The sequence below is a fragment of the Rhamphochromis longiceps genome, linkage group LG3 (assembly GCF_057381845.1).
Source record: "Rhamphochromis longiceps isolate RC_006_pf linkage group LG3, R_longiceps_female_GT1.1, whole genome shotgun sequence".
Taxonomy (NCBI): domain Eukaryota; kingdom Metazoa; phylum Chordata; class Actinopteri; order Cichliformes; family Cichlidae; genus Rhamphochromis; species Rhamphochromis longiceps.
This window is the reverse complement of record NC_140559.1, coordinates 3,498,153-3,526,082: the sequence shown is the minus strand read 5'-3', so window position 1 is coordinate 3,526,082 and position 27,930 is coordinate 3,498,153. Positions and strand designations below refer to the sequence as shown.

The following is a 27,930-nucleotide window of genomic DNA, read 5'->3' as shown; positions in this document are numbered from 1 at the left end:
ATAATTCTCTAATTTTTTAAGGCAACTTATTCCACTTAAAAGTTGCTCTAAATGTAACAGTTTTACAAAACGTTACTTTTAACTCGAGCATTTACTAAATTGCAGCTTGTTGAAAACTGTGTAATATGATGATGTATTTCATCTGGATACTGCAGCTGAGCAGAATAAATGTGGTGTGTTTAACAGAATTGCTTTCTTTAGAACTACAAGTAAGCCATAGAATATTTTAGCCTGTACAGGAAGCCAAGAAAGGTTATTATGCATTTGATCAATATTAGTATAGTATGAACATCTTCACACTAATCTGGACGCCTTATTCTGGACTAACTGAAGTCTGTTAAGATCTGTCTTATTAGCTGCTGACCAAATGATTGAACAATACTCCAGATGAGACATTACTAGTGCATTAATGACATCTTTCATAATGAAGAAGTGATACACAAAGAGCATTTCATAGCCATAGCTATGCCTTGTCGGCAGAGTTATGTGACATTAGTGATGTTTGTACTTTCAGCGTTAACTTGGTTTTAAAGCCTTTAAAATATACGCCGTTCAATAGTCGACCTTAATCTGACAGAGAATGTGATGATTTTGTGGATAATTAAAGTCAGTCATATATCCACAAACACAACAAGCTGAAAGTCAGTGATGCTGCTCGGTTTGCAGTCCTGAACATCACGGCACAAGCAGGATTCACTGCACTGTTAATGTTAGCTGTGTTATATTGCTGCCTCTGTTCGGTGGTGTCGAGCCAAACGGACTTTAACGTGTGTTTGAACGAGCTGACGGTTCACTCGTTAAGCTGAAAGAAAGATGCTTTAATCACAGCAGTCACACATGTGTCCACTGCACCATCTGGAACTCTTCTTGTTTACACTCGTAATAACACAAACACTAAATCCTGCTTCTCTGCTGCTGTTGTGTAGCAGTGTGTACACCTGAGACTGTCACCTGTCTGTCTGTCCTGCACTCTCTCTCTGTTTCTTTCTCTCTGATTGTGGAATAAAAGTATGAACATGTGTTTATAAGTTACACTTGTGTTTGAATCCTGCAGCTTATCACACATTTGATTTCCATGTGTGACGACTGCAAGTGTCCAGAGTGAGGACAGACTGAGGGACCCACTGCTGTACATCATCTGTGAGGCTTTGCAGCCCTGATGATCCACCAGGACAAACTCAGCAGTGTGTGAGGAAGAGGAGGAGGAAGAGCCAGCAGCAGCTGACAGATGGAGAGAATAGACAGACTGTTCCCTGTTTGTGAAGGACTGCTAGGAAAGTTTAACATAACTGTCTGTCCTGAATCAGTGTTGGTCAAGTTACTTGAAAAAAGTAATCAGTAACTAATTACTGATTACTTCCCAAAAAAGTAATCCCGTTACTTTACTGATTACTTATTTTCAAAAATAATTAATTACTTAGTTACTTAGTTACTTTTTAAAAACACGATTCTACATAATCCATCATATAAAATGTAATCAAATGGAAAAGTCTCTTTTTTTAAAACTTGTTTTATTAGTTTTAATCTTTTAACTTTATGCATCAAGCAAAAATTTAATTATCTGCAACATTCTCTGACTGGAAGAAATTAGTTTAACATTTAAACCTATTTTCTGCACATTCCAGCACATAAAATAAAATATTTGTTGTGTTTACACTCAGTCTTTCAAATAGATGCAAGTAAAACACAGCAGAACATAAATAAAGTCAAAGACTCAGCGGTCCTGTTGCTCTATTTTCACCTGTAAAGCAGGAGTTGGGTAGGCGGAGGTTTACCCTGGTGCAGGTGTGCCGCGGTCAGTGGAAGAATCCGCAAGTTTCTCTGCGAGTTTCCCATTACGTCGTTGCGCACTTGGTGCTTGCTTGGAAGTTTAGGGTTTTTTTTCCGCTGTAAAAAGAAGTTTTCTTCCCACGCACGATGGACGCTAATGTTTTTGTCACTTCTTATGGAATCAAACTCAAAGTAAGGTCAGTACTTCCACGCTTTAAACGCTGCACGCTCATACTCTCTCCCACAATCGATATATGATCCAATGTTGATCTCCACACAGCTGTTGTCACTAACGGCGCACTCGCTTACGTCACTGTCGTGAGACATTCTCGCAAAGAAATCACGGTTTTAGTAACGCAGCGTTCCTACGGGAAAGTAACGGTAATCTAATTACCGTTTTTGCAATAGTAATCCCTTACTTGGGTTAAAAGTAACGCGTTACTGCCCATCTCTGGTCCTGAATCAGTCTTATTAGGTAATGTTCAAATAATGTGATCATCCGAGTGTTTCCAGTGTGGGAGAAAGTACTCAGGGCCTTCAAGTTACACACTATGAAAGGCAGCAACAAGTTTAATGTTCAGAAACCTAAAGTCTGTATCAGCAGCAGAATGGAGCTAAAATAAATGTTGGTTTCAGTTCTATGAAGCTTTGAGTATTTTGGATCAGTAGCTGCTGTGTTTGTTGCATCATATTGCTGTAACTGTTTATATGCTTTATATATTCTGAGCTAAGTTGATCTATAGTGTTACATCATATTCTATAAGGATGTTATGTGTTTGTAGACTTTCTGCCCAGTTTGACCCATTTAGCAGAAGTCAGCCTGTTTAAGGCTCTGATATCTATTCTGTGTGACTTACAGCAGTTATGACATGGTCTGATTTTCTCAACCAATAAAGGAATATTTCATATATCAGTCTACTCTTCATTCTATCAGACACAGTTATCACAGCTCGTACATTTGCTTTTTACATATATATGTAAGCATTGAGCCACATTTAGTACCAACATATTAAAAGAACAATATTTGTCTCTTATATGATACATCTGTATACACACTGTCACAGATACTTGTCTGTGAGTGAAGTGATTAATATGATAACTATAATATTGGCCATATCATATTTACATTACCACAGTGAGATGACTTTAGTCTCATGAACAACATCAGCTAATTGTTATTTACAGCTAATCTTAAACGACTGTTCAGCACAGAAATGAAGCCCAACAATCATGTTTCACAGTCCTGTGGTCTCAGCCTCAGATACTCATCAAATCACACAGAGCTCATGTAGAAACAAATGAACTAAATATGTTCTCCTTCATTTCTGTCAAACAAAGCTGTATGAAACGTTTCCAGCTGTTAGTATCATGGTTGCTAGGCAACCTGGGCAGCGCGACGGAGGCTAGACGTCCCATTTCACGAGCCTACGAGCCTCGCACTTCGGCCTTAGCGGTCTTTGAGTACGCGGCCCTTGAGGACTTTAAAGCTGCAGAACCTGAATCGGGATACAGCCATGATGATCTCCAGCCTCGTGCTCGCCAACATTCTCACCTGAGTTAAGAAGACGATCACTGAAATGGTCTCAGCAGGTCCTTTGATGACAGCAATGAAATGCAGTGGTAAGGCTTTTTGGGGATTAAGTTCGTTTTCATGGCAAAGAAGGACGATGCAGTTCATCTGATCACTCCTCATAACATTCTGGAGTGCAGGCAAAATGCTATTATAAAAACTTAAGCAGCAACTTCTCCAGGTTCCAATATTTATGCAATTCTCAAACCTTTTGGCCACGACTGTATAACCTCTTCTGAAGTTTAGTGGATATTATACATGGTTATGCTCAGGATGTGTCGGCCAGTTTCCACTGGAAACGCCTTTTGGTTAAACTGTCAGCGAGGAATTTGCATTTGCACTGTTACATTTTTATATAACTTTAATGCACATAAACAACAGCTGCTTGTTTCAGTGAAAATACATTGATGGGTTTTTAATAAAGTTGTGCAGCTGTAAAGTATTTTGTCTGCTGTCAATTCTATCGTCAGCTACATCGTTATGGCAAATGTTCAAATGTATATGGTGATAAATATCTTTGGTCATATGGTCCTGCTCTGTCTGTCACCTTCTGTGTTGAGCTCATTGTTTCCTCTGTAGTGGCTGAGCTGAGTCCAAGTAGCTGAAAATGTTCCTCTGCTGCTCCGTCAGACTCTCCTCCTCCTGCTGATCAGCTGGGACACAAAACAGATCTTTGTTAGGCTCCACACTGCACTGAAGAGTCAAAGTGTCTCATATGTTCATCTGACAAGTAAAAGAACACATTTTTGTTTCCCGAGGTGGGCAACTTGTTGGAAACAAACACAAAAGGTTTGAGCACTGATACCTGCCATTGCTGGCATTGAAAGATGCAACGCCAGCAATGTGGATTGTCAAGACTCAAACCAATCATCAAGCAAAGACAACAGGGATCATTTGTTTCTGTTTATTTAGCATTCACAGCATTTGTAGTTGCCTTCTGTGCAGGGGAAGTCCACGCACACTGTGTGGTACCGCCATCCGCAGAAGGTGCATTCAACCTCTGTAAGAGAAACGAGATTGTCTGAGACTGAAATGATATTCACTAAAGAAGTGGTGATTTGTAAAACTTCACATTTTGATCCGGGACGTACTCTGCATGAAAACAAGCGCTCACTCTTCCTGCTCAACAAATGACAAGGGCGGAGCCTTATACCACGTGATACAGAAGCTGTGCCGTGTGATGCTAAAATTAGCAGGGAAAAAACAACGGAGAGCACGTCAGGGATGACGAGAAAGTGACAGGAGAAAATCCGTCCCGGTCAACCACCCAAACATCAATATACACGTCGAACTCCCGCAGGCACAAAGACATTACGGAGGCTATCACTTATCACCTGACCAAAGATATGGCTCCATCAACACTGTGCAAAACGAGGGATTTAGGAAAACGATCAACACCCTAGACAAACGCTACACAGTGCCGTCCCGCAACTATTTTTCTATTGTTGCACTACCTGCTCTGTACACGCAGCGTCGAGCAACGGTGGAGACGGAATTTCAAGCAGGACAACATTTTGCTGCAACAACAAAACGTGAGACATTTGTTGTTTTATGTTTATTTATTGTTATGAGAGAATCATGATCTCAATTCTAAGCCAAAAAATCGTGATTCTCATTTTATGCAAAATCGTGCAGCCCTAACATTAACACAAAACTATTGTTTCACCAGAGAAACACACATGAAGAGAGAGAGAGAGACAATAACAGCTACCAAACAGTCGTCATAATTCGTCACACAATGAGAAAAGGACAAATCAACAAGTAACAATGACTAATTAATATTAAAATCTGTAACATAATGTATTGTTTGGAGTTTAGTCTGATTGGTTCAGGATGACCTGCCATTATCCAATCACACGTCTGCTTACCTGCATCTTTTCTCTTTTTTCTAACCTGAGCACCTGATGGCTTTGAACTTTTGTTGTCCATCTTCCATTGGTTTGAATTTTGCGCTCCAGTACAAACACAAATCCCCCAACCCGAGGATCAGCACAATTAACCTAACAGACCTACACCTTAGTTCACAGATTCACTTTGTCTAAGGTTGATTTCTGGGATTTCACACAACCCAGGATTCAGATCGTGAATCCATGATGGGCTTGGATTTACATCATTATAAATGAAATGTGCTCTACTTGGAAGCAGCCGGCCCCGCCCCTTTTGACGGGTTGTGTGAGACTTTAAATCATCAAACTGTAAATTATAAATTTAAATTGTTATTGATCCTTTACCCCGAGTCCTAAAGTGTAGATTTATTTTCTTACTCTTCTTATATTTATTGTTTGTTTACTTGCACCGCTGTAACTGCAGCCTCGTCGTCTCGTCTCTCTATATGCTGGACTGTCTGTAGCGGAGATGACAATAAAGTTTACTTTGACTTCAGCAGCGCGCAGGCGCACTGAGGGCTCTCGCGCTCACTTTATAGAATTTAGAAAAAACATGGGTGCAGATTATAAGTCTGTATCATAATATCTGTTTGTTGTTTTTATTTTGTTTTGTGAGTTGGTTATTAGATGCCGCTCCAGCCAGCCAGAGACTCCCCGCCGCCCCGCGCTCTCCTCCCTGTGCCGCCAGCAGCAGGCGCACCTCGCAAACGGAGGGCGCCCTTACTCCCAGCAAATGGGTGATAGAAAACCGATCGGTGCCTACGAATTTCCCAATATGCGCTGGCATGACGTCGGGGAAGCATGGGTACGACCGATTCTTTTATTTTTTTCTTGCCAATGCCCGTGATGCCCCCCCACCACGATGCATTCTATTGGTTTGCACACTTACACACACCCAGCTGTGGTTTCCTGTTTTGCTGGACTCTGGAGAGCCCCGCCTTTAACGCTCTTCTCTCACAGAGAGCAACAGAAAACTTGGAAAAACTCCAGATTGACTGAACTCAGTTCAAAGTTACCTTGACACCTTTAGATGTGAGACGTAGTGATGGTCCGCTTGAAGCTGACGCTCCGGTGCGTGTGTCAGAAAGATCAACGCGCTGCTTCAGAAGCACCGTGTCGAGGCTTGATTCGTTTGGCCAGAGTCACGTGATCAGTGACGTCTGAAGCTTCGTTTAGAACGTACCTTTTTTTAAATCGAACTTTATTGAAACACAATGAGTATACAACATACAAACAGATGAAGTTTACAAAAGAACAGAACATGAACATACAGAACCAGGAGTAAAAAAATGATGATATGAGTAGGCGAAAAAAATCAACATATTGTAACGTGCAGTGGAGATGAAGCCAGCCGCGGAGGTGTGCAGGTGGATAGCGAATGAGCAACAGCTTCTGACTTTCCAAAAAGTACTCATTTATTTACAATATCAAAAATAAAAGTGCTACCTCTACCACACATTACTAAAGAGCACACTAGTCCGCGTACACACGGGAGCATCCATTACAGGAGGAGTGTGAAGAAGAACAAAAAGGGGGTGACACCAGTCGTGAGACAGGAGGCGCCGCCATGTGGTGATACACTGCATTACAATAGCAACTGTTACATAGTCCCCCCCGGTGAGAAAAAGGCTGTCCTCAGCCGTACACAGCTGAAAAAGCACACACCACACCTAACAGTACCCTATACAGCAATCAATCAATCAATCAATCAATCTTTATTTATAAAGCACTTTTCATACAGAGAAAATGTAGCACAAAGTGCTTTACATAGTTAAAAGCAGCCCACCCCACCCTCCAACTCACTCCCCACACTCTCAATACACATATATCCCCCCACCCACACACACATACACACACGCGCACACTTAAAGAGTAAAAATTGGGCTGGGCTCGCATGAGCCAAGTGAGGAAACACTATAACAGGGAGCCGTCTGCACCGGGAGCCGGTCACAGACCGCAGCCTCCAGGCTGGGCACACAGCAGGAGGGAGGCAAAGGAGCCCCCCAGCCAGGCTGAGAGGACCCCAGAGACCCAGCAGCCACGGTCAATAACAGCCCCGGTGCAGAGAGCACCCTCCGAGGAAACACTGGAGATATGACGCAATACAATATATACAGGGTAAAATGATAAAATAAATAAGAACAGGATACAATATAAATATAAATAGAATAAGAAGATTAAAAAATGAATAAGAATAAAATCAAACAAATATTAGGTAAATCCTAAATTAATAATAGAATAACAGGATAGAATAAATAAGCATAAAATAAATAAACGCTAAGTAAAAGCTAAATTAAAAAGGTGGGTCTTGAGCCTGTTCTTAAAAACATGTACGTTCTCTGCGGCCCTGAGCTCCTCCGGCAGGCTGTTCCACAGACGAGGACCATACCACTGAAACGCTGCCTCTCCGTGAGTATGTGTCCTGACTTTAGGGACAATCAAAAGGCCAGTACCAGAGGACCTCAGGGTCCGCGAGGGTTCGTATGGTAAAAGCAGATCTGAGAGATAGGAAGGCCCAAGACCATTAAGACATTTAAAAACCAATAAAAGAACTTTAAAATCGATCCTGAAACACACGGGGAGCCAGTGCAGCGATTCTAAAACCGGTGTAATGTGGGCCCGCCCTCTGGTCTTCGTCAGCACACGAGCTGCCGAGTTTTGCAAGAGTTGTAAAGTTGAAATATTCTTCTTAGGAAGACCAGAGAGCAGGGCATTACAGTAATCAATGCGACTGGTAATAAAAGCATGCATCAGCATCTCCGTGTTGGCCCGAGAGAGAATAGGGCGGACTCTGGCTATATTTTTTAGATGATAAAATCCAATTTTAGTTACATGTTTAATATGTGGGATAAAACCAAGCTCAGAGTCAAAAATAACACCCAGGTTTTTCACTTGTAGCGAAGGACATAGTGAAAATGCCTCTAATTTAGACAAGAGTTTCTCTCTCTGAGCCTCAGGACCGACAATTAAAACTTCAGTTTTGTCCTGGTTAAGTTGTAAAAAGTTTTCTGCCATCCAAGATCTTATATCCAAGATACAGTTAAAAAGGGCATCCATTTGTCTGGTGTCATCAGGAGACACGGAGATGTACAGCTGCGTGTCATCAGCGTAACTGTGGAAGTTCACTCCATGCCTCCTGATGACACCGCCGAGAGGGAGCATATACAAATTAAAAAGTACAGGGCCTAGAACCGACCCTTGAGGCACACCACATGTCATTTTATGGATCTTAGAGGAGCATGTATCCATACTCACCATAAAAGTTCTGTCTGAGAGACAGGAAGTGAACCAGTTGTGTACAGCACCAGAGAGGCCCACCATGTGTTTCAGTCTGTTTAAAAGAATAGCGTGGTCTACTGTATCAAAGGCTGCGCTTAGATCCAGTAGCACCAGGACTGAGAGCTTTTGGGCGTCCCAGTTACATCTAAGATCATTTAAAACCTTTAGGAGAGCCGTCTCTGTGCTGTGGTTCACCCTAAATCCAGACTGGAATATCTCCAGGATCTGTCTATCATTGAGAAAATCAGTAATCTGAGTAAAAACAAGTTTTTCTAAGACTTTACTTAAAAATGGTAAGTTGGATACAGGTCTGTAGTTATTAAAATCATTACAATCCAAACTGCTCTTCTTCAGAAGGGGTCTCACCACCGCCGTTTTAAAGGCAGCAGGGAAGACACCCAACTGAAGAGAGCAATTCATCATGTATAAAAGCTCAGCCTCAAAAAATCCATAAAGTGTTTTAAAGAGTGAAGAAGGAATTGGATCTAAAAGACATGTGGTGGGTCTCACTGTGGAGAAAACCTTCTGAAAGTTCTCAGCATTAACCAGGACAAAGCTGTCCAGTGTCTCCTCAGGTACAATCGAGCCCTCAGATGTATTTAAAATCATATCACGATTAGATAAAATATCAGATCTGATGGCGCTGATCTTTCCCCTGAAGTGGTCTGCAAACTGCTCACAGAGCGAGTCTGTGGGGGTTCTTTGGGAGCTGTTAAAATCAGGGTTAAATAAATGATCTATGGTGGAAAAGAGGACCTTGGGATTATTTTTGTTAATACTGATTATTTTGGCGAAGTATGAATTTCTTGACTTCCTTAATGTATTATTGTACACTTTAAGTTGCTCGCAAAATATTTGATGGTTGATAGTATTTTTATTTTTCCTCCATCTCCTTTCTGCTGCCCTGCAATTTCTTTTGAGTTTTTTGACTTCTTCGTTTCTCCAGGGTGATACGTGTTTTACGTTAATCTTTTTGGTGGTGAGTGGAGCAACGGAGTCAAGGCTTTTCTTCAGTTTGCTGTTGAAATAACTAAAAATCAAATCGCAGGATGCAGGTAAAATCACAGGGGGGCATTTGACTAAAACCCTGGTAAAATTTGCAGCCACTTCAGAGGTTAGATAGCGCCTCCTCACAGGTCGCACCGAGGTCTCCCGCTGAATAAAACCGGTTACAGCATAGAGGTTACAGCTAAGATTGGTGCACACACACAGGGCAAAAGACCATTTAAAAATGAAATTGGTGAAAATAAGACGAATATGTACAGTGGAAAATCAGTTTTCTTAGTTTTTTTTCACTTTTTTCTTTTGTTCTTTTTTTTTTCCTAAGTAAATGCCAAGAATGAACCTTAACGCACGAAAGAGCCATAAAACTGGATTAAGTAGAGCAAACAGAAACATCTACATATCATGACTCAAAGTAGCAATGCAACAAGACAGCATCAAACAGGTTTAACCAAAGCATTTCACTTCAGATCAAGCCTGGTTGTGTGAAAATCATTAGTCCATCTTTTGTTGCTCCAGCCAGACGTAACTCTGGGGCAACGTCTGGGCCTGAGATTGTAATGTCCACCAGCAGCTGGGTGCTGGACAGATCTGGGTGAAACACTCTCTGGAACAGCGCCCACACCAGAAGAAGAGTCAATGTCCGGTAAATCAAAGGGGAATGGCTCAGAGTCAATGTCAGTGTCTGCAGGGGGGCCAGGGTGGGCCTGAGAGTCAGAGTTCAGACCCTCTGCGGTCTCTCTCTCAGCAGGCAATGAAACAGAATGTTCTTTGGAAGTGAGAGAGTCCCAGGTATGGAACGGTTGCATGTTCACAACATGATAAACACCTGCATCCACACCGGAGTCCACCCAAGTGAGCCTGTAATTAACATCACTGAGTCTCTGAGATACACACAATGGTCCCTGAAACAGTGATGCAAGTTTAGCAGTAAAGTTAGACTGAGCGTCTGACCTGGGGTGCGTCTTAACTCTCACAAGGTCACCAACACGAAACGTGGCATGTCGATGTCTCAAGTCATAGTAATGTTTTTGTCTGTCATGGCTATAGTCCAAAGCTGCTTTGGCGTGGTCGTGAGCTTCCTGCAGGGAGGCTCTCAGAGTCTCAGGGTAAGGCACACCCGGTTCATCAACACCTGCTGTAGAAGGCTGAGTGATAAGGTCAAGCGGGGTGTCTAACTCACGACCATAAAGCATCATGGCAGGAGTCATACCTGTACTGTCATGGGGGGCGGTGCGCAGAGCAAAGCAAATCTGAGGGAGAAACTTGTCCCATGATGTGTGCTTATCACCTACATAAGCGCGGATTGCAGTTTTCAGAGTCCGGTTGACGCGTTCAGTAGCATTTGTCTGAGGGTGATATGCCGTAGTGAGTCTGTGCACCGAGCCTAAGGCAGAAACAACATGTTCAAAAAGCTCACTCACAAAAGGAGACCCTCTGTCAGAAATGAGGTAAGTAAGTAAGTAAAATTTTATTTATATAGCACATTTCTAGATAGAGATCACAAAGTGCTTTACAAGATATAACAGATTAAAAAGACAAAATACAAACAAAGTTAGCAAAAAGCAGTTTTAAAAAGATGTGTTTTTAGCTGTTTTTTAAAAGTAATCAATGAATCAGCAGATCTTAAGTCCTGAGGAAGGGAATTCCACAGTCTGGCGGCCACAGTAGCAAAAGCTCTATCACCCCTAGTTTTCAGTCTCGTACACTGAATGACAAGTAGGCCCTGACTACTCGACCTCAGAGACCTACTAGGGGCATAGGGCTGTAAAAGTTCAATAATATATGGTGGTGCTTGTTGTTGAAGAGCCTTAAAAGTTAAAACTAAAATCTTAAAATGGACTCTAAATTCGACAGGAAGCCAATGTAACTGCATAAGCAACGGTGTTATATGTGAATATTTAGAAGCTTTCGTCAAAAGTCTTGCTGCAGCATTCTGAACGATCTGCAGACGCTCCAAAGAACCTTTGTTTAGACAAGTAAACAGGGAATTGCAATAATCCAGTCGTGAAGAGATAAAAGCATGAATAACAATTTCCAGTTCGGTATAGGATATTATAGAGCTCAATTTAGAAATATTTCTTAAATGATAAAAGCAAGACCGAACAAGAGATTTAACATGACTATCTAACGTAAGAGCAGGATCAAGGATAATCCCTAAGTTCCTGACAGATGGTTTTACAAACGTTGAAAGAGGACCAAGAGCATTTATTATACTGGGTATATGTCTATCTGGGGCACATAAGAGGACTTCGGTTTTATTTTCATTTAGTTGGAGGAAGTTTTCAGCCATCCAGCCTTTAATGGTTTCCAAGCACACATTTAAAAGCCGCAGCTTAGAAGCCTCTTCCGGTTTAAAAGATATATAGAGTTGGATATCGTCTGCATAACAATGGTAACAAATATCCTCAAAAGGGCTCAAAATGTGCTGGAGAGGGAGTAAATAAACTAGAAACAGTAATGGCCCTAGCACAGAGCCTTGTGGCACACCAAAAGACAGGGACGCAGAAGATGATCTATACTTAGAAACTGCCACAGAAGAGTATCGTTCAGAGAGATACGAGGAGAACCATTTCAATGCAGTCCCAGAGACACCGACCCAGTGTTTCAGCCTGTTAAGTAAAATATAGTGGTCAACAGTATCAAAGGCCGACGTAAGATCCAACATTAAGAGAACAGAACATTTACCTGCATCGCTTTGTAACAAAATGTCATTAGAAACTCTAAGAAGGGCTGTTTCAGTGGAATGAACTTTACGAAAGCCAGATTGAAATTTGTCGAAAATACTATATTTATCTAAAACTGCTGTAAGCTGCTTAGCCACGATCTTCTCTAGAATCTTAGCAATTAACGGAATTTTTGAGATCGGTCTATAATTGCTAGTGAGAGATGGGTCCAGCATAGGCTTTTTTAACAAGGGATGTATAACAGCAGTTTTAAAATAGGCAGGGACTATGCCCGAGGCCAAGGAGGTATTAATTATAGTAAGAATACAGGGACCAGTAGAGTAAAAGACATTTTTGAATAATGATGCAGGTAAAAAATCAAGAGAGCAAGAGGATAATTTTGTTGCACTAACTATTTTTCCCAGCTCTGGTAGTGAAACAGGTGAAAAACCTTCTAAAACAACAGGCCGAGCTGGCGTGGGAACAGACAGCGCAGACGCTGAAAAAGACAGGTTTTTCCTTATGTTGCTAATTTTTTCTAAAAAGAAAGCAAGAAAAGTTTCACAATCTTACACAGAAGAAATAGCAGCAGGTGGAGCAGGAGTAATAATATTAGTAATAGTATCAAATAAAACTTTAGGATTACCTCTGCTCTTTGAAACCAACTGAGAAAAGTAAGCAGCCCTCGCAACTCTAATAGCATTGTCAAAGGAGGCTAAAAGATCCTTTAAATAAAGGAGATGAACATTTAAGTGGGTTTTCCTCCATAACCGCTCAGCTTTACGACAATTACGTTTTATAAGACGAATGTTGTCATTTAACCAGGGTACAGACTTGGAAACAGGCACAGGTCTCATTTTAATCGGACAGATTTCATCTAAGATCGAAAGACAATGATAATTGAATAGATCTATAGAAAAATCAACATCGTTTTGTGGGGATAATGTTAAATTAAAAACATCAGAGAACTTCTGTGCTGTGGAGGAGTCTAAAGTGCGGGAAATAACTGTCCGATGAACAGGAGACATAGGCTCATAAAAAGACATATTAAAAAAGACACAATAATGGTCAGAAATAAAAATGTCCTTAGAATAAATATAATCAATATTCAGACCCAAAGAAAAAACAAGGTCCCGTGTATGGCCTTTGTTATGTGTGGGGCCAGATACATGTTGGATAAAATGAAAAGAGTCCATGATGCTGGTAAAACCCCTAGCAAAGAGGTCGGACTCATCATCAACATGTATATTAAAATCCCCCACAAGAAGCAATTTAGACAACCTCATAGTAGAGGACAGAAAATCACTAAACTCGGCTAAAAACGAGCTGTTTGGGCCAGGAGGGCGATAAACCAACGCACAGTAAAAAGGATCCTTCTTTCCGATTTTGATGAGCTGCAGTTCAAAAGACAGAAAGTGTCCAACTTTCACTGAACGGCAGTTAAAACGGCTCCGAAATGCCACCGCGAGGCCTCCTCCACGACCAGATCCTCGAGGCTGGCTAATGACAGAGAAGCCATATGGGCACATTTCAATAGTAGCCGAATAATCCGACCCCCGTTGCCAGGTCTCAGTCAAAAACAGGAAGTCCAGATTTTTAGAAACAATAAAATCGTTAAGCACAAACGATTTATTCGTCAAAGATCGGGCATTAAAGAGCGCCATAGACAGCGGGGTGAAAACATTGTTGTTGGAAGAAGCTCGAGTTTCTCGAATTAAAGGGCGTAAATTCTCGGGATCAGAGCCTTCACGTTCATATATTCCACTCACCGAGGGGATGAAAAGCCAGTCGACAGGAGAGTCTGGATGAACCCTTCTGAGATAACACGGCCTCGGAGAGCCGGGCCCCCTATATCCAAGTAGGGCCTTGGGAGACAGATTCCTCTCCATATAGCTGTCATGGTAAGTGGGTGTACCATGCCTAGCAAAAATGTCAGTGACGAATTTACCAGCTGCTACCTGAGATGTAGCTTCTTTGACAGCACTGGCTTCAACCCATTTAGTCAAATAGTCAACAAACACGATCAAATAAGCATTACCAGTGGGGGTGCGGGGAAGTGGCCCAACAAAATCCACACCCACATACTGCCAGGGTTTCTGGGGGACAATGGGAACCATAAGACCGGCTGCTTTTTTCTGACTTGGCTTGGTGAGTTGGCACACTGAGCATGAAATCACATAGCGTTTCACATCAGCTGCCATTTTGGGCCAGAAAAACCTAAAACGCAGTCTAGCCAATGTCTTAGAAACACCCAAGTGACCTGCTGTGGGGTGGTCATGGTAATAGTCCAGCAAGGTGCCTCTCATGGAAGTAGGGGCAAACAGTTTCAGCTCTTTCAAAGGGTGCAAAGCACATGTGGACTTGGGTTCTCTGTGATACAAAAGAGAGTCATACACAACATACTGTAACAAGGTGGCATTGTCCGAGCTGTTCAGAGAGTCTGCTTCAATGTCTCTGAGGAGTGGACCTGTGACATGATCGTCTAACTGCAGCTGTCTGAATTGTGAACGGTCAGCCAGAATGACGGGGGGCAGAGTACGAATGTCCAGGCTGCCCATAACAGCATGATCTGGTAAAAGATCAGTCGGCCTGTCACAGGTCAGAGGCAAAGGGTTGCGTGACAGTGCGTCGGGAACTTTGTTCTGTGCACCAGGTTTGTGCACTATTGTGAAATCAAAGTCCTGCAAACGAAGTGACCAGCGGGCGAGTCGGCCCGTTGGGTTTTGACGAGGGCGGAAGTGTTCCAGAGCCCATATCACAGCGAGTCACTCATTCTCTGAAGTGCAGTAGGGGAGTTCAGCTTTGTGAAGGGAGCGACTAGCAAAAGCCACAACGTACTCACGACCCTTGTCATCCTTTTGCATCAACACTGCCCCAGGACCAATGTCACATGCATCGGCGTGAATGGAAAAGGGACGGTTGAAGTCTGGAAATGACAGGATCGGGGCTGATGTGACATAATCCTTCAAAGTGTCCATGGCCCTTCGACAGCTGTCGTCCCAGTGGAAAGCATTGTCCTTTCTGGTGATGGCGTGAAGAGGTTCGGCATGGCGGGCATAATTCTGAATGAAGCGTCGATAATAGCCAGTCAAGCCAAGGAACTGACGGACGTGTTTCACTGAGGTTGGGGTATCAAACTCCTTAACCGCCTTTACTTTGTCCGGATTGGGCTTAACACCTGATGATGTGATGCGGTACCCGAGAAAGGTGAATTCATCGAGGCAGAATTGGCACTTTTTGAGCTTCAATGACAAGCCAGCAGCCTGGAGTCTGCCCAGCACCTCCTCAAGATCCACTAAGTGCTGTTCAAAGGTAGGTGAGGCGATAACAATGTCATCCAGGTAGACTGCGCACGTTTTGTAAATGAGGCCAGCAAGCACACAGTTCATGAGTCTCTGAAAAGTTGCAGGTGCGTTGCAGAGCCCAAAGGGCAGCACCCGAAACTGGAAGAGACCGCAGTGAGAGATGAAGGCAGTTTTAGGCTTCGAGTCCTCTGCTACAGCAACCTGCCAATAGCCTCGCGCTAAGTCCAATGTCGAGACAAACTTTCCTCTTGCCAGAAAGTCCAAAGACTCATCTACACGAGGCAGGGGATAAGAGTCTTTTCGGGTAACTTGGTTGAGCCCTCGAAAGTCCACACAAAACCTTGGTTCCATGGCCGCTCTATTTACAATGACTACAGGAGCTGCCCAAGGGCTTGTGGAAGGTTCAAAGATGTTGTCCTTCAACATTTGTTGCACTTGTTCTTCAATCACACGTTTCTTAGCAGGTGACGTGCGATAGGGTGGGAGATTGACAGGTGTTGCATTGCCAGTCTCTATGGCGTGCTCAGTGAGAGCCGTTCGACCAAGTTGACCATCAAACAAGGAGCTAAACTTGCTGAGCAGATTTAGTAAAGCATCCTTGTTGTTCTCTGAGAGACTTGCTTCAGACAGTTTGGCTGTTAAGTCGGAGCGAACCAAGTCCAAAGACATCAGTGTTCCAGGTGAATGTGAGTAATCATTTTGAAGGTCCTCTTCATTGTCTGCGAGTGGGCAGGGGATGTCCTCAATGTAGACTCGTCTAGTGGGAATGTGAATAGAAACAGAAGCTCTTGCCATAAAATCCATTCCCAGAATGAAAGGAGAGGACAAATCTGGTATTATGGCAAAACGCTGGTAAAAGTTCTTGTTCATGAATCCAATATTGAGCCAAATAACACCTACAGGGATACAGGGAGCATTATTGGCGAGGTTAACTGCAGGACCATTCCACTCACTTGTGTTTCTAGGGTAAGAGTCATTTACTTGAATGAGATCTGTTCGTACAGCCGAGAGGGAAGCACCCGTGTCGAGGGTAGCATCCACAGATGAAGCATTGAAGTTCACTTTCGTTCTTAGTGGGGTATTCCAGTGGACTTGTGAAAAATTGTCTTCCAAGTGTCCAAGACTGTGTCCACCCTGTAGTGAATCGGGCGTGTGAGGCTCCGTTAGTAATTGGGGGAAGGTTGGCCTCTGTGAAATGTCCTCCCCCCCCCCCCCCCCTGTAGTTTCCCGACTGCCTGTATTGTGGCTGGGATGTGGTGCTGCTTAATTCCACCTTTTCATGGCCAGGGTCAGAGGGGCCAGGTGCTGGCAATGGCTGGACTGGGCCATGCCTAGTGGTGTTCGAGGCTCGTTGTGGGTGTTACAGTTTGGGCAGGTGCGTGTAGTGAACCCTGGCTGAGAGCATTTGAAGCAGTAAGGTTCAGGCTTATAGTTGTCTTTGCTACATAAAGCAGGCTGTGGTCTTTGTGGTCCAAGCACTGAGTGAAGCTCATGAGCACGTAGCAGCAGGTCCATTACAGAAGTGACATTAGCGCCATACAGGGCAACTCTGTATTTTTCGAGAGCATGTTTACTAATTAGGTCAATTCTGTCTTTTTCAGGTGGGGGGCTCTTCAGTTTGTCAAACTCACTCAACATGTGGGCGACAAACGTTGGGAGCTCGTCCTGAGCCTGAACACGATCCAAAATTCCTCTGAGGATGCGTTCTTGGTTGTCGGAGGGCAGAAAAACTGTCTTAAACAGTTGACAGAATTGAGCCCATGATGTGATGTGGGAGCTCAGTGCCTTGAACCATTTCCCGGGCTCTTTTGCAAGAAAGTGTGGCAGTTCGTTTAGCAATTGCCCATCAGTTAGGTTCAATGAGGCTTTGTATGTGCCAACTGCATTTAACCAGTCCTCAGGTTGCACTTTTCCGTCCCCAGCATACACAGGAGGCTCCAGCTTTGCGTGATGTAAAGCTGCCGCAATCACTCTGGAAGTGCTGCTGAGTTTAAGTGAGTGAGATGGGAGGAAAGGATTTGTAGGTTGAAATGGGTTGCTGGGCAGGAACGGATTGGTACTGTTGGTGGGTTCAGTTTTGTCCATCACATGAACATGAGGTGTCGATGTGGCCATTGGGAAAACAGGAGACTGTGGGACTGCAGGAGGGGGAGAGTTCCCCGTTGTGAGTTGGTCCCACTGCCTTAGTAAACTCTGCTGTATGTTCAGTGAGTCACGTAAACAATCACTAAGCTTATTCACCTCAGTTCTTAACTCCACCACTTGTTGGCTAAGGCTAGGAGTCACATTTTCAACTATCTGGCACATAGGTAACGAGGTAAGTTCCATGTCGGAGTCAGAGTCGTCTGGGCAGTGTGCCATTGCGATTTCAAAAAAATTAAGCCGCTCCAAGGCACAGCGCAGTTATTGATATAGCAGTAAAAGAGTCAGTTAGGTCAGACTAGAAAGACAAAACTGCAAAAATGCGTTCAAGATTAAATTTAGAAAAAACACATATAAAATTTCGCCCAACAACTGAAATTAGACTGGAGTGATCAGAACCATGTTATTACAATAGCATATCTGCAACACTAGAGCTCAATGCAAGATTAGTTTTAAGTCGTTTCGTTATACTGAGCCGAAGACCAGCACCAACGGTTGTAGTCGGCCAAGCTATCACTTACATGTGCTACAGTCAGTCTCAGCAGAGGGAAAGGGGAATGAAAAGCCAGCAGAAATGTTCATGTCCAGGCTCTCCACAGAAGAATTAATCCTTAGAAGACGAAACCAACAACAAATAACAAATCCACGGAGTCCATTCGCGTCGCGGAGTCAGCTTCTCTCTTTTTCTTTCTCCCAAGCGGAGCAGCGGCACACCACGGTATCCAGAAATTAGTCGGGTCCCACCTGAGCTGAGGCTGCGGCCATGGCTGGAGAAAACGTCCGAGCGTCCGCAAAACTGGGGGGATTTCCGAGACAGTTCACGTGCTAGAAGAGAAGAATCCTCGGCGGGATGCAAAAATTGTCTGAAGTCCAAGGGGAAAAAGTTCGGGCACCAGTTGTAACGTGCAGTGGAGATGAAGCCAGGGGTGTGCAGGTGGATAGCGAATGAGAAACAGCTTCTGACTTTCCAAAAAGTACTCATTTATTTACAATATCAAAAATAAAAGTGCTACCTCTACCACACATTACTAAAGAGCACACTAGTCCGCGTACACACGGGAGCATCCATTACAGGAGGAGTGTGAAGAAGAACAAAAAGGGGGTGACACCAGTCGTGAGACAGGAGGCGCCGCCATGTGGTGATACACTGCATTACAATAGCAACTGTTACAATATAAATATTGTTCTGAGAGGCTTTTTGTTGGTTGAGTCTGAAATTGATTGTATTTATAATTTATATCCTTATAAAAAGGCAGAAATATGGTGTTTTATTAATAAACTTACATTTATGGATATAAAATAGCTAAAAGTATTAACAATTTTTTTATAAAAAAAACATTTATCATTCTTCCTGGGGAACTTAAAGAAAAAGAATAAAACATTTTCCCATCGTAAAGAAAACTCCCTTAAAATATGGACAATAACAAAACTGCTAAATTCTTCCAGAATCTCTGTGTAGAGGAACCAAAAGAGATGTGCCACAGTTTCTGGATGATCCCCACAGAAAGTTCAATTAGTATTTATGTCTCTTTTAAATGTTACCATATAGTGACTGGCTGGGTCACATTTATGAAGAATTTTATATGAGATTTCCTTCACCTTGTTCACAATTAGATATTTATGGGATCATCCAGACTGTCTTCCAGGTGATATCTGGAACATGTCGGTTCCAGTAAGATATTCTATATATGGGAGAGACATGATATCTTCTTGGAATAAACTACGTATTCTCTTATTGCTGTTACCAAGTTCCTGTGAAAAGCAGATTTTTCCCACTGCTGACTCAGCTGGATCAGGGAGAGTGACTGAGGCAGATATTGAGCTGTCAGTGTTTTTATATAACATTAAAGTCCCTGAGGGTATGGCACCAAGCACCATTGAGAATTCCCCCAACAGTGTTTGACAAGTTTGACGAGCATCTTGACTTTTGGTCTTTGGATGTTAACAGTCCTGGATATGTGACTTCTTGTTTAACAGAAATGTTACAGAGAGCATTTGCAGTGCAGCCTTTAATTGCTAGTAATTCAAATTTTTTTAGATTTCGACATAAAGCAGATGCCTCAGAGAAATCACTAATAACACTAAGGGCTGGACGGATTTGATTTGCATTCTTCAAGAAGAGTGTGGTGTCATCAGCTAGCTGGCTGATGATGAGCTCCTTATCAGCTGTGCTGATTCCTTGTATAACAGGTCAAATCTCGGGGTGGAGTCTTAATCGTTTTAATTGAGCTATTGCCATTCGTGTACAAGGTTTTGATAGCTTTACAGAAAAATGCCAAATTTTTCCAAAGAGTGGAAAATAAATTGATGTTCAATTGTATCAAAAGCCTTTTAAAAATCCAGGAAGAGAATGAAGCTATAGTCAGATACCAAATCAGAGTAATCAAGTAGATCTAAAACCAGTCTCATGTTCTTAGAAAGGTGTCTGTTTCTCATAAAGCCTGATTGTGTCTCATCGATAATTGTGTCCAAGAACTCTTTCATTCTGTTAGCAAGTACTAAAGCCATAATCTCATAGTCATCATTAGGGATGGGTATCGTTTAGGTTTTATCCGATACCGGTGCCAAATCGGTACTTTTGAAACGGTGCCGGTGCTCAAACGGTGCTCAAACCGGTGCTTAAAGAATGGAGAACACAAAATTGGTCCAAAAACCTCTCATGTTCAGCTGGTTTTTTGTAAAAAGATAACAATGTTAGCCTTTTCTGCAGCTATGGGGCATATATGGTATCACTCTTAGCTGGAAGCAGTGCTTAACCAATGGAAAAAATACAAACTTTATCCAAAAACCTCTCATGTTTAACTGTTTCCCTCTTTTTCTTTGGTCATTTTAGCCTTTTTGGCCAGGGTGAAGGGAGTATCTGCCATCAAACAAGAAGACAGCCGCATGTAGCTATGATGATGTTTGCTAGTTCACCTTACATGCATTAATGTAATAACGTGGTTAGCCTACTCAACGTAAATTACACGCGAACAACAGAGAAGAACGGCTGCTGCTGCCATCAAATACGGTGCATTTCTCGGCTTTAAAAAACCCGCTATGCGTCGCCAGGTGTTTCATCGGATTTGAGGTGTTACCTCCTTTGACAGTATCACAGTATCAGCTTAAAGCACTTGTTGCAGGCTGCTGAGTTTGCATATTTTGCTGTGAAGTACACCCAGACTTTTGACCGCTTCGTCTTGGGCATTTCTAATTGGTAGCTCTGCTCTAACAGAACGTACGTACCTGGCCCCGCCTACTATCCTCGGAAACGTAAAATGATTGGCTAGAAGTGTATCAAGGCTCAGGAAAAAAAGCACCGAAATAAAGCACCGAAATGTGCGCTGCTTTTCGGTCTGGTTACTACCGTTTATGTCAGAACCGGTGCAATCATGGCACCGGACACCGGTACCCATCCCTAGTCATCATTGAGCAGACAGATGGGTCTCCAATTATCAATAAGAAGTAAGTCTTTGTTTGGCTTTGGAATAAGTGTTATGAGACCCTGAGCAAGAGTAGGAGGGAGGATGTTATTCTCTACACTTCCTATGAAAAGCTGCAGTAAGAACGGAGCCAGGAGATTAGAAAATGATTCATAAAACTCTGCAGTTAAACCATCTGTGCCGGGAGATTTGTTGGCCTTAAGTGCAGAAATAGGATTACAAACATCCTCCACAGTCAGAGGGCTGTCACAGTGACTTCTATCTTCCACAACAATAGTTTTTAGGTTTTTAATATTATTGAGAAACAGCGTTGAGACATATATATATATATATTCTACTTTTCTAAATGATTGACTATTTCAATGGAGAACCTAAATGACACGGACCCGTGTTTGTTATTACATATCTCTATTTTGAATGTGACAAGTCTATCATTGCCTGTTATTCATAGGTATTAACAGAGTTTTTGGCCTTTTTTTCCTCTATAACAGTTAATTGACTCTTTACAGTGGCCTGCTATGGTTAATAATAACATGTTCAGTCATGAGTGAAATCAAAGCTTTTCTTCACTTTAGCATTTAACATTCCCAACAATATAATGTGATACCTTAATTAAAACACAATTTTCTTAATGCAAACATCAGTGACTCAACATTAGCAACCAAAGGGTTCAGTCTGCAGCTCACACTCATGTGAAGCTACAGCCTCCCCCTTTAGTCTCTGTCATCCTTCTGCTCCTGCACAAACAAAGCAAGACAAAACCTCCACCCTTCTTCTACAGGCTGGGTGAATTGTTGTGGACATTCACTAATCCTAAAGTCGGCACCGTTTTTGTCTCAGTATCAAGTCAGTTAAACTTTTAGTCGTCAGTCCATCACAGTCCAGTCACATGCATACATCCACACACATTCATACCAGATATTGCTGATAATGGAGTCTCACGCGCAGCCTATTCGAGCCTCCATCACCAGCAAGATGATGTCATCATTTTAAAGGAAAACAGCTCCTTGTTTTTGGACTGGATTGACTCGCTGCAATCCTTTTAGGCTCAGGACTTCTCATGTGATCAATGTCACATATAAGTGAATTTCTCCCAAGCCCATTATAATCATGGAGAAAAACACTTTGCCACTGTTTCCAGTAAGAATATTTTATAGCGCTTTAAAGTTCAACCTCTCAGGTCTGGATTAAAGAGCTGATTTGTTAAATCGGGAACTCACAAAATACCAAAATATCACCACCGGTGGATCACACCTCTCAGATGTTCTTATCTCAGTGCACTGTAACAAAAGCACAAACAAACGCAACCAATAAAATACTAATAAAGTAACAAATACTGGGGCCCATTGCAAACATGTCCAAGCATAAAACCATCTTTCTCTCTCTTAGAGAAAGAAAACAATCCAAACCTCACTGATAAAATCAACCTAGTGTCAAGCAAAACCCAAAAATCAACCAAAACTTCACCAGAAAGTTTTCCTCCCTCCCGGGACAATATTGTGCAGGAATACAGGCACCGTAACTCCTTTTGCACTGACAAAAACATGTTGGATTTACTTGATCCAATAGTGGACACTGGTTGCACACAAAGGTTTTGCTTTGGCAGAAACTTAAACAACTGAGTTAAATCAACACAACCTTTTCATATTCAGTAAAGCTGCATGTTGTGTTCATAAAACACGATTGAAACATGTTCAGATGGAGTAAGTTGAGCTCCTGGAACATTTTAATCCTTCAATTGAAATTGAATGGGTCTACAACAACTACCATCCTCCTATCTCTATCCTGGTTGCAGCAGGGCTGGGAAATAACCCTGAAGTGATAGGTTACCAGGCAGGGTACACCCTGGACAGCTCACCAGTCTATCAGATAGAAACACACAGCCGTTTACATTCATGGATAATTTAGCCCAGGACCTTCTTACTGTGGAGCAACAGCACTAACCAGCATGCCAACAATGGAGGAAATACAGGAAAGCTATGATTTCCTGTATTTGAGGCAGAATTATTTTGTTCTTGCCCTTGACAGGTTAATCCACAATAAATAGCAACAGCATGCATGTGGTGTGTGTGTGGTTGTCTGCCTCTTATAACTCCAGTGATTTTCCTGTAGTTTGAAATCTTATGCGGTGTTGACACAATAATTTGTTGTAAACCAGGAAATTCCCAACTGTGGTAGAAAGCACAGCTTAGCCTGAGCAAATGTTCAAAGAAAAGTCGTCACTTCCTGATTTCTGCTTCACTGATAAATATTGTCACACTGGGGTTCTTGCAAATGATATCAGTGAGCACTGTGTGGCAGCTGGAGTCAGACAACTGAAGCTCCCACAATCAAGACCACAAACAGCTTTCAAAGGAGATTTGAAGCTTTTCTGGCAGCAAGCTTCATGATTTATGGGACTGGAACTGGAACAGAAACTACCTGATCACCAATGGTGAGCTGGCATGGAATTATTTTTATGACATTTTATCAAAGTTATAAATAAGCATGCCCATTAACACATAGTGAGTGAGCATGTTGTCTTCCCACGCAGTGAACAGCGGATGCTAATGTTTTTGTCACTTTTTACAGAGTCAAACTCAAAGTAAGGTCAGTGCGTCCACGCTTTAAACGCTGCACGCTCACACTCTCTCCACACTCGATAGATTATCCATTGTTCATCTGCACACAGCTGCGGTTTTAGTAACGCAGTAACGCAGCGTGCTTACGGGAAAGTAACAGTAATCTAATTACCTTTTTTGCAATAGTAATCCCTCACTTTACTCGTTTCTTGAAAAAAGTAATCGGATTACTGCCCATCTCTGGTTGGAGCTGTGCACTTGTGGGTTCCACCTTGTGTACACGTTTATCTTTGCTGTGTGTACTTGTACCTCTGAGTGGAAGCTGAACTCTTGAGTTCGAGTATCGAAGCATCAGCTGTGACGTTAAAGTCCAAACAGCTCGTTCATTTGACGTGCAAATGAACGAAGGTAACGCCGTTTTCATGTGGATGTGTCACTGAGACACTTTCCACATCCACAGCTCACAAAATGGGAAAACTATAGAAGTATAACAATGAAGAAGTTACTATGTTACGGGTCCCAAGGATGAAGACCTCGATGACAAATATGTTACCTGTAAAAGCAGGTGAAGAGCAGAGTAAGGAAGACACGATGCGTCTCTGCTTTCCTCCACAACGTGTCTGAGTCTGATTTATTTCACACAAATAAATGCTATAAAACACTAAACATGAGCTTTCAATATACTGTTCAGCTGGTTCCTCATTCACATCAATTACATTTACTTATTTCACAACATCAGTGAAATATACTCTTTTTAACTGGTTCAGTTTCTCAAGTTCACACTTCTTTCCATAACAGCTACATCCTTTTATCATATCAATAAACACATCACATTGTCTTCTGCAGTGTCTTACTGGCTAAACAGTTCTATTCAATAACAGCATTGGTAAATACATTACATTTGTTCCCTCCAGTAATTTACTGGCAAAATCACTATTTAGTGCATCATGAAACACAGCTTGTTGAATCAACCCATGAATGCCTCTGTTAGCTACACAGAGTTGCTCAGAGTGCTTGTGTTACACTAGCTAATCTACTCAGTCACTTTAACAGAACTATTAACATTCACATCTCACAGAACTGATTTGATTGGAGCATTACAACACGTTTGCACAGAGCATAGGAGCGCACTGACTCTGCTTCACGAGCGCTCCACCTAACGAGCGGGCTCGCGGTGCGGTCGCGCGGGACACTCCTCTGGTTTTCTCCCGTGTTTACATATAAATAACTTTGGCGGACCGCCTTAACTCTCCCATTCACATTAACCTGGGTAACCATGGTGACAATAAACAACATTTTCGGTGCGAGCACCGTGTACCGACCTGTAAAAGCAGGTGAAGAGCAGAGTAAGGAAGACACGATGCGTCTCTGCTTTCCTCCAGAACGTGTCTGAGGAAGCAGCGGAAGGTGGGCTCCACTTACTGCTCCCCGAAACCCCGGAGCAAGCACCAAAGTTCCGCCCTCACTGCTTTCTAACATAAAATGAATCCCTGTTACATGGATTTTCTATCCTCTTAAAGAAACTGAAAATAAATACATATAGCAATGAAAAATGTCCCGTTACATGAGTGTTTTACACAAAATAATATTCATGTGGTCATTCCCTCACAGGGGTGCCACAACTACACTGCTGTTTTGACAGAGACACAGTGTGTTTATCTAACTTGGCTGAAGCCAAAGTTCTCCAGACAAATTCAGTCTGTTTCTGCCAAGTGTGAACTCACTGGATGAGCGCCAGATACACAGAATCAAAAAGGGATAAATTACTTTTCTTATGTCAAGTTCATGTCACTAACAGCTTTGCAGGGTATAGCAGTCTGTACCTGACGCCGGTCATCCCATGTAGTCTTCCTCTCATATTTGCAAATGCGGCTCTGCGTTTCCAACAGAGGGAGGGAAATCTGGGAGGATGTTTATTTTAAAAACCCTTATACATCAGGTTCTTGTTCTCTGCAGCTTTCAGCAGAATTTCCTCACCAATGTGGTAGTAGTGCAATCTCAAGATGATGGGCCGAGGAAGATGACTTTGTTTGGGACGCTGGCGATTCGCTCTATGTGCTCGATCGATGAGTGGCTTCTCCTCGAGAGATAGCGCCTCCGCCAACAGGTGTGAACCAACTCAGTCATCTTGGGTCCCTCTGTGCCTTCTGGTATTCCTGCAGTTCTTAAATTATTCCTCCTGGAGTGCCTCAAGAGCTCCACATCTCTCATCTAACTTCTTTACCTCCGCAGACAAACGCTCCACAGTGGCCTGGAGAGTGGCGATGGTGTCAGAGTGGTTCGAGGCACAGTCCTGCAGTTCAGTCAAAGTGTTATCATGCCTGGCCACGTCGCTTTTTATGTCCGAAATTGAGGGCTGGATGCTCTGGTTCAAGGATGATATCTCGCCTCCTATGGTGGTAGAAATCTCTAATATGCAAGTGTCCAGTGCTAGTTAGTTAGTTCTAGTTCTAGTGGTTAGTGGGGCTTTATTTGATGATTCTAGTGTGTGTTACATTGTTGTCATATTGTTGAGTCGCAGAGCTGCACAGTGTTACAGTTTCTGTAGATCCCTCTGTGAATAATGTTCACTGAAACTGATCTGTCGGAAGGTGTCGGAAGACATTCAAAAGCATCAAAAACTGTTGGAACTGGTGAAGGACAACGTGGTCAAAGCTCAGGAAAAAACAAAGGGCAAAATAAAAATGATGAAGAGAGATGTCGTCTTCAAAGTTGGTGACAAAGTTTTAAGAGCTAACATAAGAGTCTAGCAGAGGAAAGGGGGGAAACTTGAAGCAAACTTTTTAGGCCCTTACATTATTACAGCAATCCAAGGTAAAAGTGCAGATCTTCAGGATTCCAATGGGACAATCATTCCAAAAGTAAATATTGACCAACTAAAGTTAAGCAAAGACAGCATGCCAAGAGTGCCACACCAGGGTTTAAAGAAAACAGCAGCCACATTACTAACAGCACAACCAGGTCCAGCAGCACCAGCATCTGCTCTAGCTTCACAGGCTACAGCAGCACCAGTGGCGGTAGCACCACCACCTCCTCCTAGAGCTACACAGGCTACAGCACCAATGGCATCACTTACATCACTACCAGTTCAAACACAACATCCATCTCCAGTTCCACAAGGTATACCAATAACGGTATCAGAACCAGAGTCAGGATCAACAGCACAGAAAGAGAACGAACCACCAGAACCAGCCACAAGTGTTACAGCACCAGAACACGCTACAGCTCTACAAAGCGAATCCAAAACAGCAGCAGACCCAGCCTCAAAGACAATAACAGCAGACCAGGCCTCACAGACCACAACGGCAGACCCGACCACAACAGCAGACCCAGCCTCACAAACCACAACAGCAGACCCAGCCTCACAAACCACAACAGCAGACCCAGCCTCACAAACCACAACAGCAGACCCAGCCTCACAGACCACAGCTCCAAATGCTACAACCACACAAGCCTCAGCTCCACAGATTACAGCCCAGCAATCTACAGCACAAACCATAGAACCAACAGTTGCAGAGAAATGTAAATAAATATAATATTTTTTTATTTTTAAAAAAAGGACTTTTGTTCCTATGACAGTGTTTGTTTCAGTACTCTGTAGATCATGGCATAGGAAATTTTACACCTTTAAAAAGATTTTGTTAGGTATATTTCCTAACAGAATATTTAAATTTAATAATATGTTAATGCTTTAAAAAAACATTCATGGGGCAAAACATTATAGAAAACTTGTAAAAGAATGTAAGCCACATGTGTAAAATTACACAAATGAAAAAGTGAGTCCTTCAAAACTGTGAATCTTTCTTTTGTTGTTGTGTAACCCAGAATGTTCATGATTTATATTGTATATCTGATGTACACTAAGAGTGAAAAGTTTGGACACACCTTCATTTTAATGTTGCTTCTTAATTTCCTTGTCTATTTTGTAGATTCATTGTTGATTAGAACTCGAGGCATCAAAACTATGAATGGACACATATGGAGCTGTGGAACAGCCTGCCGGAGGAGCTCAGGGCCGTAGAGAACGTACATGTTTTTAAGAACAGGCTCAAGACCCACCTTTTTAATTTAGCTTTTACTTAGCGTTTATTTATTTTATGCTTATTTATTCTATCCTGTCATTCTATTATTAATTTAGGCTTTACCTAATATTTTTTGGTTTTATTCTTATTAATTTTTTAATCTTCTTAATCTTCTGTGTGTGTGTGTGTGTGTGTGTGTGTGTGTGTGTGTGTGTGTGTGTGTGTGTGTGTGTGTGTGTGTGTGTATTGAGAGTGTGGGGAGTGAGTTGGAGGGTGGGGTGGGCTGCTTTTAACTATGTAAAGCA

The 27,930-nt window shown here is 42.5% G+C and overlaps 4 protein-coding genes across 6 annotated transcripts in view; 1 reads left to right on the top strand and 3 right to left on the bottom strand.

Annotated features, from left to right (window-relative positions):
- The window catches only part of LOC146672546 (uncharacterized), a 53,620-nt gene extending 28,646 nt beyond the window's left edge, over positions 1 to 24,974 (bottom strand). The window contains exons 1-2 of one of the 3 annotated variants that reach the window (XM_085401300.1): positions 24,157 to 24,974; positions 3,888 to 3,993 (exon numbers count right to left, since the gene is read on the bottom strand). In XM_085401300.1, coding sequence (XP_085257426.1) covers positions 3,888 to 3,905 — 18 coding nt within the window. In that variant the 5' untranslated portion in view covers positions 3,906 to 3,993; positions 24,157 to 24,974. Of the gene's footprint in view, positions 1 to 3,887; positions 3,994 to 6,242; positions 6,665 to 24,156 lie in introns of those variants that run through there. The other 2 variants (XM_085401299.1, XM_085401301.1) reach the window with 2 other exon arrangements.
- LOC146672548 (uncharacterized) lies at positions 9,969 to 15,031 on the bottom strand. Its single transcript, XM_085400880.1, has 2 exons — positions 13,318 to 15,031; positions 9,969 to 10,894 (listed from the first exon to the last, which is right to left on the bottom strand). The coding sequence occupies exons 1-2, from the start codon at positions 14,729 to 14,731 to the stop codon at positions 9,969 to 9,971; spliced, it is 2,340 nt and encodes a 779-aa protein (XP_085257006.1). The 5' UTR covers positions 14,732 to 15,031.
- LOC146672547 (uncharacterized) lies at positions 16,384 to 18,514 on the bottom strand. The gene has a single exon (XM_085401315.1). It carries the CDS (start codon positions 17,837 to 17,839, stop codon positions 16,742 to 16,744), a length of 1,098 nt encoding a protein of 365 aa, XP_085257441.1. The 5' UTR covers positions 17,840 to 18,514; the 3' UTR covers positions 16,384 to 16,741.
- Positions 24,975 to 25,981: 1,007 nt separating the features above from the next.
- Positions 25,982 to 27,655, top strand: LOC146672545 (uncharacterized). Its single transcript, XM_085402227.1, has one exon. The coding sequence runs from the start codon at positions 26,501 to 26,503 to the stop codon at positions 27,131 to 27,133; it is 633 nt and encodes a 210-aa protein (XP_085258353.1). The 5' UTR covers positions 25,982 to 26,500; the 3' UTR covers positions 27,134 to 27,655.
- Positions 27,656 to 27,930: the final 275 nt, after the last annotated feature.

Excerpts from the sequence above, each read along its gene's own strand:
- LOC146672548 (XM_085400880.1), bottom strand. The coding sequence starts at position 14,731 with ATGGGCAGCCTGGACATTCGTACTCTGCCCCCCGTCATTCTGGCTGAC. Across the intron at positions 10,895-13,317 it reads TGGCCCCACACATAACAAAG|GCTCGGTGCACAGACTCACT; the intron begins GCCATACACGGG and ends TTTCTGCCTTAG.
- LOC146672547 (XM_085401315.1), bottom strand. The coding sequence starts at position 17,839 with ATGGCACACTGCCCAGACGACTCTGACTCCGACATGGAACTTACCTCG.
- LOC146672545 (XM_085402227.1), top strand. The coding sequence starts at position 26,501 with ATGCCAAGAGTGCCACACCAGGGTTTAAAGAAAACAGCAGCCACATTA.